The following is a 16,372-nucleotide window of genomic DNA, read 5'->3' as shown; positions in this document are numbered from 1 at the left end:
ATACATGTAAACTCTACCATGGACTGTGCTTCAACCTAATGATTATAGTATGTTATAAAGAAAAGCAGAAACTTTGTAATTAAATTTTATATTTGCTTCTGTTATCTCTTTTAAAAGGGAAGGTTTTGTTACTAATATGAGGAGTATTTTACTAGTATACAAGGATTGAGTGTGAATTAAATTGGGTGCCTGATGCCAGTTCATGCTGGTAATTCTACCTACTCAAGAGGCTGAGAGACTGGGAAGGTGGCTCAGTTAGAGCGCTTGCCTTGCATGCATGAGGCCCTGGGTTCGATTCCTCAGTACCACATAAGCAAAAAGAAAAAAGCCGGAAGTGGTGCTGTGGCTCAGGTGGTAGAGCGCTAGCCTTGAGCTGAAGAGCTGAGGGACAGTGCCCAGGCCCAGAGTTCAGGCCCCACAACTGGACCCCCCCCCAAAAAAAAAAAAAACAAGAGGCTAAGATCTGAGGACCATGGTTTGAAGCCAGCCTAGGCAGAAAAGTCCATGAGACTTGTCTCCAATTAACCACTGGAATACTGGAAGTGGAGCTGTGACTCAAAGTGGTAGAGCACTAGCCTGGAGAAGTACGCAGGGATAGAGAAAGCCCAGGCCCTGAGTTCAAGCCCATGACCAAAAAAAAAAAAAAAAAAACCCTAAAAATGGAGAGAGACGAAATTCTTTCCTAGTGGGGTGACAGTGGCACATGATTATCACCCTAGCTTCTCAGGAGGCTGAGATCTGAGGATTGTGGTTTGAAGCCAGCCCAGGCAGGAAGGTCCATGAGACTCTTAACTCCAATAAACTACTCGGAAAAAGCCAGAAGTGGCATTACAACTCACTTGTAGAGCACTAGCCATGACCCATAGGAGCTCAGGAACAGTGCCGAGTCCCTGAGTTCAAGCCCCAGTAGCAGTATCAAAGACAAAGAAAAGAAAAGAAAATTTCTTTCCTATAGTTTGTTTTGTCTTTATGAGCACATTTATATGTAAGTGGAATGAAAAATGAGAAGTAATTTAGGTATTATTTTAGTAGTTTGTAATACAGACAGATAGTGGTTTAGAATGGAAATATTTTGACAAATCAGTACTTAATCACATAGATCAAAATTTGTGAAGAATAAAATTGGTAAGAAAAACTAAGAAAAATAAAGGATACAGTCAAGTGCACTTTCGTAAAAAATATGCATCTGGGGAAAGTGTTGTTTGTTTGTTTGTTTGTTTTTATTTTGGTGTGTATAGCAAAATTAGGGTTTGAACCAGGGCGTTGAATTCACTCAACTTGCTATCTTGCTCAGCTGATGCTCTACCACTTGAGACATGCCTCCATTCATGCTTTTTGTTGGTTATTTGGAAGATGGAGTTTCTTCAACTTTTCTGTCTATGTGGCCCTTAAACCAAGATATTTGAGTTGCTAGGGTTACAAGAATGAGCCATTAGCACTCAGCTGATATTTTGATTTCAAAATATGTTGGGGAGGTTGGTCAGGATAATAAAAGAGTTTCTCCTTGATAATATAGATGGTTGGGCTCACATTCCAATATATTCCTTTTACTAATATAAGTATATCACACAGGCATATTTGTGTTTTATATTTAATCTGAATTTTGTGTTCTACATTGATAATTTACTACTCCTAAATATGCCCTTGCAAGTTTTTGGGGTTTTTTGGTTGTTTTTTTTTTGTCAGTCATGGGACTTGAACTCTGGGCCTGGGTGCTGTCCCTCAGCTCTTCAGCTCAGGGCTAGCGCTCTGCCACTTGAGCCACAGCTCCATTTCTGGTTTTTCTGGTGGTTTATTGGAGATACGAATCTCACAGATTTTCCTTCGGGGGCTGGCTTTGTACTGTGATCCTCAGATTTCAGCCTCTTAAGTAACTAGGATTACAGGCGTGAGCCATCTTGCCCAGCTTTCCCTTACAATTTAATAGCTTTCCTGATTTTAGCATTTTAAGTTTGTAGTCTCCCTGTCTGAACCCTATGGGGCTTCAGAGATAAGTGTTATTTTTCAGTTTTTATATTTTAAGTTTAAACTCTTAACCTATTTTGTACTTTTTTTTTCTTCTTTTTGTCAGTCATGGCTCTTGAACTTGGGGCCTGGGCACTGTCCCTGAGCTCTTTTGATCAGGGCTAGCGTTCTACTACTTTGAGCCACAGCGCCACATACTTCCTAGCCTGGGCTGGCTTCAAACCGTGATCCTCAGATCTCAGCCTCCTGAGGATCCTGTTCTATATTTTATTTATATGTGCCAAAACTGTGAGCACTTTAAATTCCTCCAAGTTAAGATAGGGTCATTTAATAAAACTCTGCATTATTGGCACCTGGCTATTCCAAACTTTTGAATAATGTTAAACTTTTTAATTATACTGAAGAAAAGTCATAGTTAAGAGAGTTGTCTTAAATTGATGATGTAGCTGACATTGGTATTAACTTTCAAGTAATGTTCTTACTATGGTTACCATTCAAAACTGTGGAGAAATTATAAATCAATACTCTATAGCTTAATTGACTTTTCCCAGAAAATTGTAATGCTACAAACTATGTAAACTTATAAATTATGTAAGACCTAGTGTTTTTGCTATTATCTCTCTCTGAAAAATGTAACTTTTGTCCTTAATCTTTCCTACCTATTGCCCACTCATCAAATTCATCCTTCTTGCCTGTGCCATCACCTAGCGTTATGTAACTAATGCATGCCTTTCATCAGTTCCATCACTCTTGCATCTGAAGTTTTTACCTGAATTTTATTTTGGTATTTCCACTATTTAATGAATTCATATCTTAGCCTCTGAAACTGCTGAGTCCAGCATTCCAGAAAGCTTCATTTTTCAGCAAGCAAATCCTTACTGTTTTATTTTTATGTCTCAGAATTATGTGTGGTTCTATTTCTGGCAGTGTTAATAATTATCTGTTCTTAATGCATATGCAATATGCAAAATTTTTTTTTTCCTATTTTTTTTCAATTGGAAGTCTCTATTTATTTATTTTGGTGGCAGTATTACAGCTTGAACTCAAGGTCTTGTGCTTTCACCTGGCTTTTCACTCAAGGCTGGCAGTGATCTTTTTCTTAAATCCTGATTTGTTATTGCTTCAGAGTAAGGACTAGACATTCCTTTCCCCTCTCCCCCTCAAATTTTCCTAGAAGAATGAGAGGAGTCAGTGGTAAATACTAATTTCAGTTAGAGCACTTCAGAATCTAAATCTGTCCTTTTAGTTTAATTGAAGCAAAATACTTTACAGGGCTGTGTTTTAGGTTGTAAGACATATTCATGCTTTTATAGAGGCCAGCTTCTTAAAGATTGTAACAGATGAGCCAGAAATAAAAGTCTCTCGCTCTCTTGTGAATATAGCAATAAGCTTCTTTTTAAATTTTTCCCCAAAGCTGAAATTTGTAGGACATGGTTTCTAATGAATAATTAATTTATATCTTTGTTGCAGCAAGATAAAAGTGATCTTATTCGACCGAAACGGAAATATGAAAAGAAGCCCAAAATCTTGCCATCTTCTGCTGCTGCTCCTCCCCAACAGATGAGTCCTGCTGCACTGCCAGTCTTTAATGCTAAAGATTTAAATCAGTATGACTTTCCCAGTTCAGATGAAGAGCCGCTGTCCCAGGTAAACAGAAGACTGTCTGTGAATCCAGAAAAGCAATGGAGAAAGGTGCATGTTTGACCTATTTCCTTTTCTTTCTTTAAAGGTTTTGTCTGGCTCTTCTGATGCTGAGGAAGAGAATGACCCTGATGGGTCTTTTGCTTTCCGTAGGAAAGCAGGATGTCAGTACCATGCTGTAAGTTTTAGATTTTCTTTGTAAGTAGCAAAAGACATACTATTTGCCTTTGACTGACAAAAATAATTTGAGTTTCCTTTTTTTTTTAAAGCCTCACTTAGACCAAACTGGCAACTGGCCTTGGACTAGTCCTAAAGATGGAGGATTAGGGGATGTGCGATATCGATACTGCTTAACTACTCTCACTGTACCCCAAAGGTGTATTGGATTTGCACGAAGACGGGTTGGGCGCGGTGGAAGGTAAAGTCTTTCCAAATTATTAGCAAAGATATAGTTTCAACATTACGGGAATCAAATTTAAAGTTTAAAGTAAATACTAAACAGTCTTTCTAAATAGCCATTAGTTCGTGCTTGGTGTTCTTAACTGATTTGCTTACTGTACTACATCTTTTACTTGATTCTTTCACTACTGTAGTTCACACACTAGTATATAATTTTACTGGGTCCTACATGGATTTGCTTTTCCATTCCAAGACTAAAAAGCTCAAAAAATTATCAAGTGATAGGATTCTAAGAAAAGGTAATAAAGAAAACTATAAATTATATTTGCACACATTATATTGTGTTATGAAGAGCATGCATGGAAAAACCATAATGAAGCTCTTTATCCAATTAATATATATTAAGAAAAAGTTCTAGGAGAAAAGATTGAAAAAACCAAGAACTAATATAATGGGTTGTTTTAACTGTTCAAAAAGAAGATTCTATGCAGAAACCAGCCTTTGACATCTCAAGTGTGTCAGGATCTGATTGTTCTTCCTTTGTGTGATAGAACTCTTTCATATTCTAAGTGCCATTATGTGAGAAGTTGTTCATATAGGGAGTTGGAAACTATGAAAAAGGAAGAAAAAAAAACTTCACCAGAATTTGAGAGCCAAGAGCTGAAGTAATAAAATTTATACCTTTTAAAAATATTTACTATGCTTTTCTTTAGGTTTGAGGAGTTGGGGAAAGAAAGGAAAATTGTTCTGATATAATCTTTATATAGCTATTTAAATACACCTTTTACATCTTCTTTTCCATAGGGTTTTACTGGACAGAGCTCATTCAGATTATGACAGTATGTTTCGCCATCTGGACTTGGAAACACTTTCCTCACCACAACATTCTCCGGTCAATCAGTTTGCCAATACCTCAGAAACAAATACCTCGGACAAATCTTGCTCTAAAGACCTCAGTCAGATACTAGTCAATATCAAATCATGTAGATGGCGGCATTTTAGGCCTCGGACACCATCCCTACATGACAGTGACAATGATGAACTCTCCAGTAGAAAGTTATATAGGAGTATAAACCGAACAGGAACAGCACAACCTGGGACCCAGACATGCAGTACCTCTACGCAAAGTAAAAGTAGCAGTGGTTCAGCACACTTTGGTATGTTTGTGTGTAATGTACATTTCTATAGAATTGTTGCATTTGTTTTTATTTGCAATATGAAGATTGTACCTAGAACCTTCTGCTTGTTAGGTAAATGCTGTACCATTTGAAGAACTCCCCAAGCCCTTTTGTTTTTTAGATAGGGTCTTACTAACTTTGCTTGTTTTGGCTTTGAACTTGTGATCCTTCTGCCTCCACTTCCTGAGTTACTGAGGTTACAGACACACCCAGCTCAACTTTTTTTTTTTTGAGTATGTAATCTTATATTCATAGACAAAAATACTATTTTATTTGAATCCTATTCAGTAATCCTGGTGCCATTATTATATGTATATATATTTACTTAAACATACCTCCAAAGGAAGGTAGTTTGATACTTACTTTTTTTAATGTGTGACATTTGTTTCCTGGGAGCAGCTGATAAACCACAAGATTATCTGTTATATTTGGAATAATATGCTTCAATACTTATCTGGTCTGTTTAAATAAACTTAAGAGACCAGCAAGGCAATAGGTATGCATAACTTATATGCTGACATAGTCATTTAGAATCACTTGTGAGAGAAACTGAATTTTCAGAAAAAATATTTTAAGATTTAAATATTTTTGGAAACATTCTTATATCTACTTTATTATTATGCCTATGTTATGAAGTGTATGTAAAATACAAATGTTCTCTACTTAATATATTCCAACAATCTTAGCTTTCTATTTTAAAGCTTAAGTCTGCATTGAGAGGCACATAAGATTATAAAAATTCATCACTGAAATTATTTTACTACAAGTTTTTTCAAGTAATTTAAATTCAGAATTTGGAATTACGAATAAAGCTATTTGTCTTCTTTCTCTAACTATCTGTTAAGATGACTACTCTACGGCCTTACAAAAACTGCTACTGTTCTTTAGGGCTTCCAGTGCTCCATAAACTAATTTACTTGGTCATTAGAAAAAATTACTTCTGTGAAATGGAAGCCATTCAGTTCATAAGAAAAGCTTATCACATTTCAGAAATCAACCAGAAAATAAGCATATTTTATAATTCCATTAATGTTAATTTTTTTAAAATCACCAAAGGCCCGTTTCTCTCTGCTGTATAGTCCTTTGTTTTTTTTTTTTTTTAATGCCAGAACTAGGATTTGGACTCAGTGCGTTGTGATCTTGATTGGCTTTTTCTATCACAGCTGGGGCTTTACCACTTGAGCCATGACTCCAGTCCCAGCTTTTTTGTTTTAACTGGTTAAAGATAAAGAGTCTCTCACATTTATCTGGTTACAAACCTCAGTCTTCAGATCTCAACCTCCCGAGTAGCTACAATTATAGATAGAGCCACAAGCACGGAACTTTGCTGTGTAGCCTTAAAAATCAAAATGAACAACTTTTCGATATGAAGGCTTATATACAATGTGAAAGTAGAGATATTAAACATGAAAATTTGTAGTAACTTTCCTTGAATAAGCTTTTTTTTAAGTAGCTATATTCCATCAATTAACATCTTCTCTATCTTCCAAAATTGAGAAGTTAAAGTGTGTGCTATCAAGGATTTTATTATGATCAATCTTTTATGTAAATTATTTGGATCTACTGTTTAAAAGATACATCAGTATCAGTTGAAAAACTTCCTTTGTTTGCCAAAGATCATTAAATGTGGAACATTACCAAAAGTTAGCTTAATAAAAAACAAAAACAAAACACCTTACCAGGTGCCGGTGGTTCATGCAAATAATCCCAGCTACTCAGCAGGCTGAGATCTGAGGATTGCGGTTCAAAGCCAGTCTGGACAGGAAAATTCCTAAGACTCTTGTCTCCAATTAACTACCAGAAAATTGGAAGTGGAGCTGTGGCTCAGAGTGGTAGAGCACTAGCCTTGAGCTAAAGAGCTCAGGAACAGCACCCAGGCCCAGAGTTGAAGCCCCACAACTCCCCCCTTCCCCCCCCCAAAAAAAAGAATCTTTAGTAGTCTTGTAATTTTTCTTTATAATTTCCCTTCCTGAGATGTTACGTAACTTTTTTTTAAAGTCTGGGTTTATGTATTTTTCCCTGTTGTACTTGTTTTTAATTAAACTTTGTTAGACTTTCTGTATCTAGAGAATAGATGACTACAAAGATAGGGTAATGCTATTGATTCTTTCATAATGTGAATATTTTAGAGACCTAAAGCTTTTCTGTGTAAATAAATTACAGTAGTTATATCAGGTGTGCATTTAGTGTACATTAATTCATCTACTAGGCCTCTGGGCTGGGGATAAGAGAAAGCTTATCTGTTACATTATTTGAGATTCTGAATGCAGTTCTCCTGAGAGAGAACGTGTTCTCCAGAGTGAACCTAGATGGGAAAAATGAATCTTTTCACTATTCTTTCAGTGTCCCTGTCTACTTTCCCACTTCTTTCATAGGTTAAACATCTCAATCATTGTAATTGTAGTTTTAAAAATAAATTCTGTGGATTCAGCTTGGTCCCCAGGATGCAAAACAAACTTCTTTATCTGGTCCTTCAACCAAAGGAACCCTGATGTGCTTGTACCATAGGAAATACTGCTTGTGTTGATTGTTGAAGATAAGAGATTTCCTAAATATTTGACCATAACTGATTTGTGTTAAATGCCAGTCATTGATACATTTCCTTGCTGATTAAGTCAAATACAATGATTATAAATTAGCCATTCCTTGATTATTTATTATACATATTAAAATTTATATTTTAAAGAGACACAATGCCCTTTTCTAAGTAATCATCTGTGAGGTTTTATTTATCTGCTCTCATTTTTAAATAGAAATTCAACATGAAAATATCAGAAATAGTTTGAGTTGCCCAAAACCTTTTTACCTCCTGCTTCCCAGTCTTGACCATTTTGCAAAGTTGTGAAACCACCATGGTATCCTGAGATTGGATAACCTTTGCAGGCAGATGCCATTGAGTAGTTAGAGCTTTGCATACTGAGCAGTAGAATAACATTGTTGGAAAACTGAGAAGACATATATTTATAATTTCTGACATTAGGTTAGATTATTTTTAATGACCATTACCAAATATATGATTAACTATTGGATAGTTTCCAAATCATGTTCTAGTTTTTTGTGGTTTATTTTTAAATCTATAATAATACCTTTGAAGATTTTGAATTTGTTCTTTGAGTATCCATTTTTTTGTGGGTTTGAGTTGGAAAGGTACCAAACAACAGAATTATTGTCTTTCTTTGGAATTAGAAGGAATATATTTTTTTTCCTGGTTCTGAGGCTTGAACTCAGTGCTTAGCTTCTGTCCCTAAGCCTCTTTGTACTCAAGGCTAACTAGCACTCTACGGCTTGAACCACAATGCTACCTCCAGCTTTTTCTGATTAGTTTATTGGAGAAAAGAATCTCAGACACTTTCCTGCCTGGGCTGGCTTTGAACCATGATGCTCAGATCTTGGCCTCCTGAGTAGCTAGGACTATAGGCACGAGCTATTAGCTCCCAACTTATAAAGGTCTGTTGTATAAGTGTACTTATGTAATTCAGAAACACTAGAAAGCAAAATGATTTTTTAAAACACTGATATGTTTGGGATTTTAATTCCTAGTTTCCAAGAATAATTTCATAAGCTTGTAAGATCATCTATCTATGCTACAGACTTATAAGTGAATAGAAGATTTGTGATTAGATCATCAGTATGCGTAAAGTATCTTACTTTAGGTCTTAAAATTTGTGTGTATGCAGATATAAGGGTTAAACTCAGAGCCTGAAGCTTTTGCTTGTCTTTTTTTTTTTTTTGTCAGTCATGGTGCCTGAACTCTGGGCCTGGGCACTGTCCCTCAGCTCTTCAGCTCAAGGCTACTGCTCTTACCACTTGAGCCACAGCACCACTTCTAGCTTTTTCTGCTTATGTGGTGCTGAGGAATCGAACCCAGGGCCTCATGCATGCAAGGCAAGCACTCTACCACTGAGCCACCTTCCCAGCCCCTTGCTTGTCTTTTTTTGCTCAAGGCTAGTTAGCACTCTGCTACTTGAGCCATACCCTCACTCTGGTTCTTCTAATTTATTAAAGATAAGAGTCTCACAGTCATTTCTGCCTTGTCTAGCTTTGAACCACAATTAAATTTCAAGATCACAATCTTTATTTCAATGTTTCAAAATTGAGGATTTCTTCACTAAGGAGAGTGAATTTATCACGTAGCATTTGTAGCAGTCCTGAATGGTATCTGTAGTAAAATGCACTGGTAGCTCTCAAGCTGTGAATACAGGAATAGTCATGCTAGCAGCAGTATTTGACTATAATTAATCCTTGTTCAAGTCATTCATGGCCACATGAGTTCAGATCAGCCCACAGTGCCATCAATACTACAAGAAATAGGTTTTCAGACTGGGTTTCTAGGTTGATGAGGCCTTATAAACCTTATTGATTCAAGTAACTATGTAACTACCTAGAGTCATTTCACATTGTAACTATTTTGGGGGGCATGGTGGGGGTAAGGACCTCTGCACTGTCCCTGAACTTTTTTTTTGCTCAAGGCAAGCACTCTACCATTTGAGCCACATCTCTACTTGTGGTTAATTGGAGATAAGAGTCTCACAGCCTTTTCTTTGAACAGTAAGCCTCAGATCTCAGCCTCCTAAGTAGCTAAGATTACAGGCATGAGCCACCACACTCAACTTCATTTTGTATTTTGTTAAAGTTTAAGGGCTTTCTGCTAACTCAGTAATCAGATACCAACTTCTCTGACTCAATTTTGAAGTAGTTTCTTTCCCTCTTCCTTCCCTTTGAGCATTTCTGTGGATGAGCTGCAGTTGCAAGAGTGTGCCCACAGCCAGCAGCCTGAGCCACAGGCTGTCCCAGGTGCTGAGCTGCCACACTGTAATAGCCCTGTAGGGGTGGATTCATAGTCAGAACATTTCTATACTCCAGAACAGTTTTATACTCCAGAAGAATTAGCAGCTACCAAAACAAAGGTAGTTTCTAGCTTATGCTTAACTATTTCTGATGAGGAGGAATTTAGCTTTCTGGATCAAATTATTTCAGATTTAGAGATATGTTATTCATATATTGGAACCAAAAGCTGCCTCCTTAACTTTAAGCTTATAGTTTCAAGTTTATACTCAAGCATACTGAGTAAATAAGCTTGCTCTTCAGCATCATATTGCTCTTCAGTTACTTAAAGTCCTGTCATGCTTTTTTCTTAGCCCTAGTTCCCTGTTAAATATCCCCACCCCTACCCCCAGCCAGAGTTTAAACTCGGGGCCTCACATTTTCTTTGCTAGTGCTCTACTACTTGAAACATACCTCTAGTCTGGCTTTTTGCTAGATATTTTGGAGATGGAATCTAGTGAATTTCTCCTCCAACTCGGGTCTTGGGTGTTGTCTCTGAGCTCTTTGTGCTCCAAGCTCTAGTGCTCTGCCACTTGAGCCACAGGACCACTTCCAGTGGTACTTTTTTTTGGGGGGGTAGTTTATTGTATAAAAGAATTTTCAGTGCCTGGGAAGGTGGCTCAGTGGTAGAGCACTTGCCTTGCATGACTGAGGCCCTGGGTTCAATTCCTCAGCACCACATAAACAAAAAGAAAAAAGCCGGAAGTGCGCTGTGGCTCAAGTGGTAGAGTGTAGCCTTGAGCTGAAGAGCTGAGGGACAGCACCCAGGCCCAGAGTTCAGGCCCCACAACCGGACCCAAAAAAAAAATTTTTTTTTTCCACAGGGACTTTTCCACTGGGGCTAGCTTCAAACTGCAATCCTCAGATCTAAGCCTCCTCAATAGCTAGGATTACAGGTGTGAGCCACTGGCACAGGCTGAATATTTCTTGTAATAAATCTAAAATCCATTTCTTTTTAAGTTCAGAATCTCATTCATTTTGTTTTGTTGGTTTTTTTCCACTGCTGAATGTCTGTGTGATCTCAGACAGAACTTTCTTCATCTCTAATGTGAGGTTACAGAAGGAAATCACCAAGGGTCTTTCTGACATTCAGTTTTTTTTTTTTTTATTCTGTGAAGTGGATCTGATTGTAGATTTGGTCATCTGACTGTAATAACCATCTTGTCTTTTTGAGACTACAAATGTGACTACCACACTTGGGCAGAAAGTGGATGTACAGCTAAAAACTTACTGCTTCAGTATGTCAATACATAGAGATTTGGGGGAGGTATGGCCATTTTGTCTTTTCCATTTAGTACGTAGACTTTTGAGTTATAATGTACCATGGATTTTCTGTAATAAATAATAATGTAAAACCAAATTCAGATTGAATCATCCCCAAATTTCTACCTTAACTTTTGTAGTAATAGTCCTATTTATCCTATTCATTCACACAACTTCTTGGAGATTGAGGGTGTGTGTGTGTGTGTGTGTGTGTGTGTGTGTGTGTGTGTGTGTGTGTGTGTGTGTGTGTGTGTGTGTGTGTGTGTGTGTGTGTGTGTGTGTGTAGATTGAGGGTGTGTGTGTGTGTGTGTATGTGTGTGTGTGTGTGTGTGTGTGTGTGTGTGTGTGTGTGTGTTCATCTTGGCTTGAATGCAGGGCTGGGGTGCTGTCTCTGATTTTGCTTGGTGGCTAATTGGAGATAAGAGTTTTACAAATTCTCCTGCCGGGGCTGGCTTCAAACCATGATCCTCCTGATTAGCTAGGATTAAAGGCATGAGCCACTGTCCCTGGTTTAGATTGTGATTTTATGTTTTAGAAAAATAATAACAATTCATTGCTCAAAAGGACTTTAATGCTCATCTAATTTAACTTCTTTCCCATTTAAATCAGATAGTCTTAACAGATTAAGTAACTTGTTTATGGATAGTCTGTTGGTTATATTATATCTGAGGACTAAATAGACTAGAGATATTTATAGCCTTCACTACCAGTCTATATCCTGCTTGTTGTATGTCATTTACCAGTAATACTCGAGCAAAAATACATAGATTCCATAGCAGTATCAAAAATAGACTAAATAAAATGTTTGGTGACTGATACATATTAACTGTATTTTTATTTCTAAGTCTGTATTACAAGGAAATTTAACAGTGAAATAAATTCACCACTCTTGAATATTAGGTTAAGATGTTAATTTAAATAGGGCAAAAATATTTGGAATTTTATTCAAAATATTTTTGGTCAGTTGCAGGGCTTGAACTCGGGGCATGGGCGCTGTTCTCTGAGCTTTTTGTTCAAAGCTACTCTACCACTGAACCACATCTTCATTGAAGGTTTTCATGTGGTTAATTGTAGATAAGAGTTTCACAGCCTTTCCTGGCCTGAACTGGCTTTGACTGCAGTCCTCAGATCTCAGCCTCTTGAGGAGCTAGTATTACAGGCCTGAGCCACCAGCCATCGGCTCAAAACAATTTGTAAGAATAACTTCCGCTCACATACGTGAACTCTCCAAATAAGTCTTTACTGAATGCCCAATTATTGTTTTTCTACATATGAAATGACCTGATCTTCCAAAGGCATTCTTTTTAACAGAAAATTCACTGCTACAAGAATCAACATTACACTCAAACTTAGGAAATTAAAAGTGTGTTGGTAAAAACATCTAATAAACTAATGATTCTTAAGTTTTAATATTTGCTTTTCATGATTTGTTTAAACTTAAAGATAAATGTGGTAAGTTGAGTGCGGGTGGCTCACGCCTATAATCCCAGCTACTCAAGAGGCTGAGATATGTAGATCACGGTTCAAAGCCAGCCTGGGCAGGAAAGTCTGGGAAACTCATCTCTAATAAGCCACTCAGAAAGCTGGAAGTGGCACAGTGGCTCAAGTGGTAGAGCGCTAGCCTTGAGCTGAAGACCTGAGGGACAGCGTGCAGGCCCAGAGTTCAAGCCCCACAACTGACCAAAAAAAAAAAAAGATAAATGTGTTAATTATGACATTGTTTCAGAGCAGCATTAATTGTAAATTTTCTCCAGATTTTGCCCAAACACATTTCTATTACATGGAAATTTTAGTGTTAATAGTTATCTGTATGTCAGTGTTCAGAAATTATCCTAATACAGTAAGTTTTTCCTGTAGATTGCAAGTCTCTGGATTATTGACATGTTAGAAAAGGAATCCATCAAAGGACAGATATCAACTCAACAGATTTATAATAGACACACACACACATACACACAAAGAACAGGATTTTTCCAACAAGTTATGTTTTTGCTCTTATAGCCTAAGAACTTATACAGGCAGAAATAACTTCTAAGACTTTCTTTTTATTTCATGATTTTCTGATCCACTCACTCAGAATATGGTGGAATTTGGTTCCCAGTCATTTTCTAATTGCACCAGACAGAAACAGTATCTCGGGGATTTTTCATGAGTTGTAAGTGAAACTTATAAAACTTGTTGAAATGGTATTCTAACTAGATGATTAGAAGTTAAACAACAAATTAGGTGCCAGTATTTTAAAAGCATCAAACTTTAGGAAAGTTGCATGATTTATATCTTCCCTGGTACCCAGGGATGCATGATAGCTTTTTTGTTTTATTTTGTTTTGCTTTATTTTAAAATAATTCTTACTCAGACATCAGCTTCTTAAGGAAGCCATTAAAGTCAGATGTATTGTGAATGTATGTGCTTTTTTTTTTTTCCTTTTTTTAACTGGCACAAAAGAGAGAAAAGGTTTCCTTTTTAAAAACTGCACACACTTTTTTGGGGTAATAAATGAACATTTTTTTGTTTGTTTTTTTTAGAACTGAGCTCTCCATAGACAAACATAAGTAGCATAACACAGTGTCTTTCCTCAGACATCATTCTGTACAGTAAACCAACATAAACAACTCCGTTCTTATTGACTGGATTTTTTCCAGGTGGGTTAATTGGGTGGGGAAAAGTAACCTTAACAATTGGAGCCTCTTTTCTTCCTGTTAAGCTTAAAAGATAAGTTCTTTTTTAAAAAATAAAAGAAAAGGAAAGGAAAAGGGAGGTAATAAACCAACAACCTTACCTTTAGAGGAAATCTTTAATGACTGAAATGTAAACATATGTAGAAATTAATATTTGTACACAGAACTATTACGAACCATCTGAATCCATTGGGAAGGTGGTATGGATAGAATTCAAATGGCAATTACCAGATTTGTTCTCAAGCTCAGTGCAAAACTGAATTGCAAGTCTGTGGATTTTAAGAAAAGCTGATGTAAATTTCCTACAACTATCTAGCACAAGTGTCACAGCTTTATAGAAACAATGGTGTTGAAGCTTGGGAAGTGAGTAGTTAGTTCTCTTTCCTATGTTTAATTCAGGAAGCTAATTTTTTTTTTTTCCTAGTGCCAGTCCTGGAGCTTGAACTCAGGGCCTGTGTGCTGTCCATGAGCTTTGTCGCTCAAGGCTAGTGCTCTTCCACTTGAACCATAGCTCCACTTCTGACTCTTATTTTTGTTTGTTTGTTTGTTTGGCAGTTAATTGGAAATAAGAGTCTGTCAGACTTTTCTTGCCCAGGCTGGCTTCAAACCATGATCCTCAGATTTCAGCCTCCTGAGTAGCTAGAATTACAGGCGTGAGCCACCAGCACTTGGCTAATGTTCTTTTTCTTTAAATTCAAATCACTCTTGTTAAATATAACAAAAATACTGAAGTTTTCATTTGGAAGCCATCTTTTAGCATGATCATGAGCGTTTATCAAATGCTTTAATTTTGTACCCAGGGTGGAGGGGGGATGAATGTTGATGTGTTTTAGTGTTATAAGGTACATGTGCTATCTGTGTGGTTTTATAAAATGTTTCCTCATTTTATGTTCAGCATTTACAGCCGAACAATACCAGCAACATCAACAGCAACTGGCACTAATGCAGAAACAGCAGCTTGCACAAATTCAGCAACAGCAAGCAAATAGTAATTCCTCCACCAACACTTCACAGGTGAGGGATTTGTCTGTCTTATGATTATCCCTCATTGTTTCCCACCAGAGTTCATCTCTAATTACCAACTGTTGTCATAGAACCTTGCATCTAACCAGCAGAAAAGTGGCTATCGCCTGAATATACAGGGTTTAGAAAGAACATTGCAGGTGAGTATGGAAGCTGTTGCCTCTGCTCCTTATTTTTAAAAGTAAAAAAGTATAGTTAACTGAAATGGAGACACTGCTTCAAGTCTGACCTGTAGTCTGTTGATGTAACTCCTTGGTATACAGCCCCATGCAGTTCATTATCTTAAACGGTCTACTTTGTTTTTTTTTTTTTTTTAATTTAATAAGCTGTTTTACTCTTGAAAGAGATCACTCTTAAAACTAAAGCATGATCAATATTAGCGATGTAGATGCATTTTGAGTTTGAAGGATGAGATTTGTATCTCTTGAAGGGAACATTTTTAAAAACTCAAGGGGACTCTCAATGTTTATGTTAAACTATAATGTTATTGAGTGATGGGGTACAAGGGAAGATGTTTCCATATTGATTCATTATATGTATCTGCAAATCACTGAAATGTTTTACTAGCATATTCCTTGTCTAACTTTTTGTCTTGGAGGTGTGTTGTATACACATTCTAAAGGGCTTATTTGGGGAATTGATTTGTACAATTTTTTTTTTTTTTGGTTGGTGGTGGGGCTTGAACTCGGAGGCCTGGGTGCTGTCCCTGAGCTCTTCAGCTCAAAGTGAACACTGTACCACTTGAGCCACAGAGCCACTTCTGGTTTTCTGGTGATTAATTGGAGATAAGACTCTCTCAGACTTTCCTGCCTGGGCTGGCTTTGAACTGCAATCCTTAGATCTCAGCCTCCTGAGTAGCTAGGATTACAGGTGTGAGCCACCAGCGCCAGGCTATACAGTTTATGAAGATCAAAATTCAGAACCTTTGGGTTAGTTAGTTACATTCCTCCAGGTTATGCCTGTCGAAAGAAATGAGATTTCAGTGGTTTGCCATGTTCATTTATATTCTAACTGATTTTGCTTTAATATGAATTTGAGACTAATTGATACTGATTAGGTTTTATTTGTATTTTCTTTTTAGGGTTTTGTTTCTAAGACTTTGGATTCCGCTAGTGCTCAATTTGCTGCTTCTGCTTTGATGACATCAGAACAGCTGATGGGATTCAAGATGAAGGATGATGTGGTACTTGGGATTGGAGTGAATGGTGTCCTTCCAGCCTCAGGTAAGCAGAAAGACAAGTCCATTTGTATATAATCAAACTAGATTATAAACCAGGCACTGGTGGCTCATGCCTGTAATCCTAGCTATTTTAGCTGAGATCTGAGGATCATGGTTCTAAAGCCCACCAGGTGAGAAAGTCTGTGAGACTCAGATCTCCAGTTAATTACCAAAGAAGCCAG

General features: G+C 37.1%; 1 protein-coding gene across 3 annotated transcripts in view; it reads left to right on the top strand.

Annotated features, from left to right (window-relative positions):
- The window catches only part of Epc1 (enhancer of polycomb homolog 1), a 98,772-nt gene that overhangs the window by 78,702 nt on the left and 3,698 nt on the right, over positions 1-16,372 (top strand). For 2 of the 3 annotated variants that reach the window (XM_069998270.1, XM_069998268.1), the window contains exons 7-13: positions 3,436-3,612; positions 3,695-3,784; positions 3,876-4,024; positions 4,810-5,162; positions 14,844-14,962; positions 15,043-15,111; positions 16,053-16,194. In XM_069998270.1, coding sequence (XP_069854371.1) covers positions 3,436-3,612; positions 3,695-3,784; positions 3,876-4,024; positions 4,810-5,162; positions 14,844-14,962; positions 15,043-15,111; positions 16,053-16,194 — 1,099 coding nt within the window. The remainder of the gene's footprint in view (positions 1-3,435; positions 3,613-3,694; positions 3,785-3,875; positions 4,025-4,809; positions 5,163-14,843; positions 14,963-15,042; positions 15,112-16,052; positions 16,195-16,372) is intronic. The other variant, XM_069998269.1, reaches the window with a different exon arrangement.

Source organism: Dipodomys merriami, unplaced genomic scaffold, assembly GCF_024711535.1.
Source record: "Dipodomys merriami isolate MVZ:Mamm:240054 unplaced genomic scaffold, mDipMer1.0.p SCAF_51, whole genome shotgun sequence".
Taxonomy (NCBI): Eukaryota; Metazoa; Chordata; class Mammalia; order Rodentia; family Heteromyidae; genus Dipodomys; species Dipodomys merriami.
The sequence above is the reverse complement of the archived record's forward strand: the minus strand, read 5'-3'. Positions and strand labels throughout refer to the sequence as shown.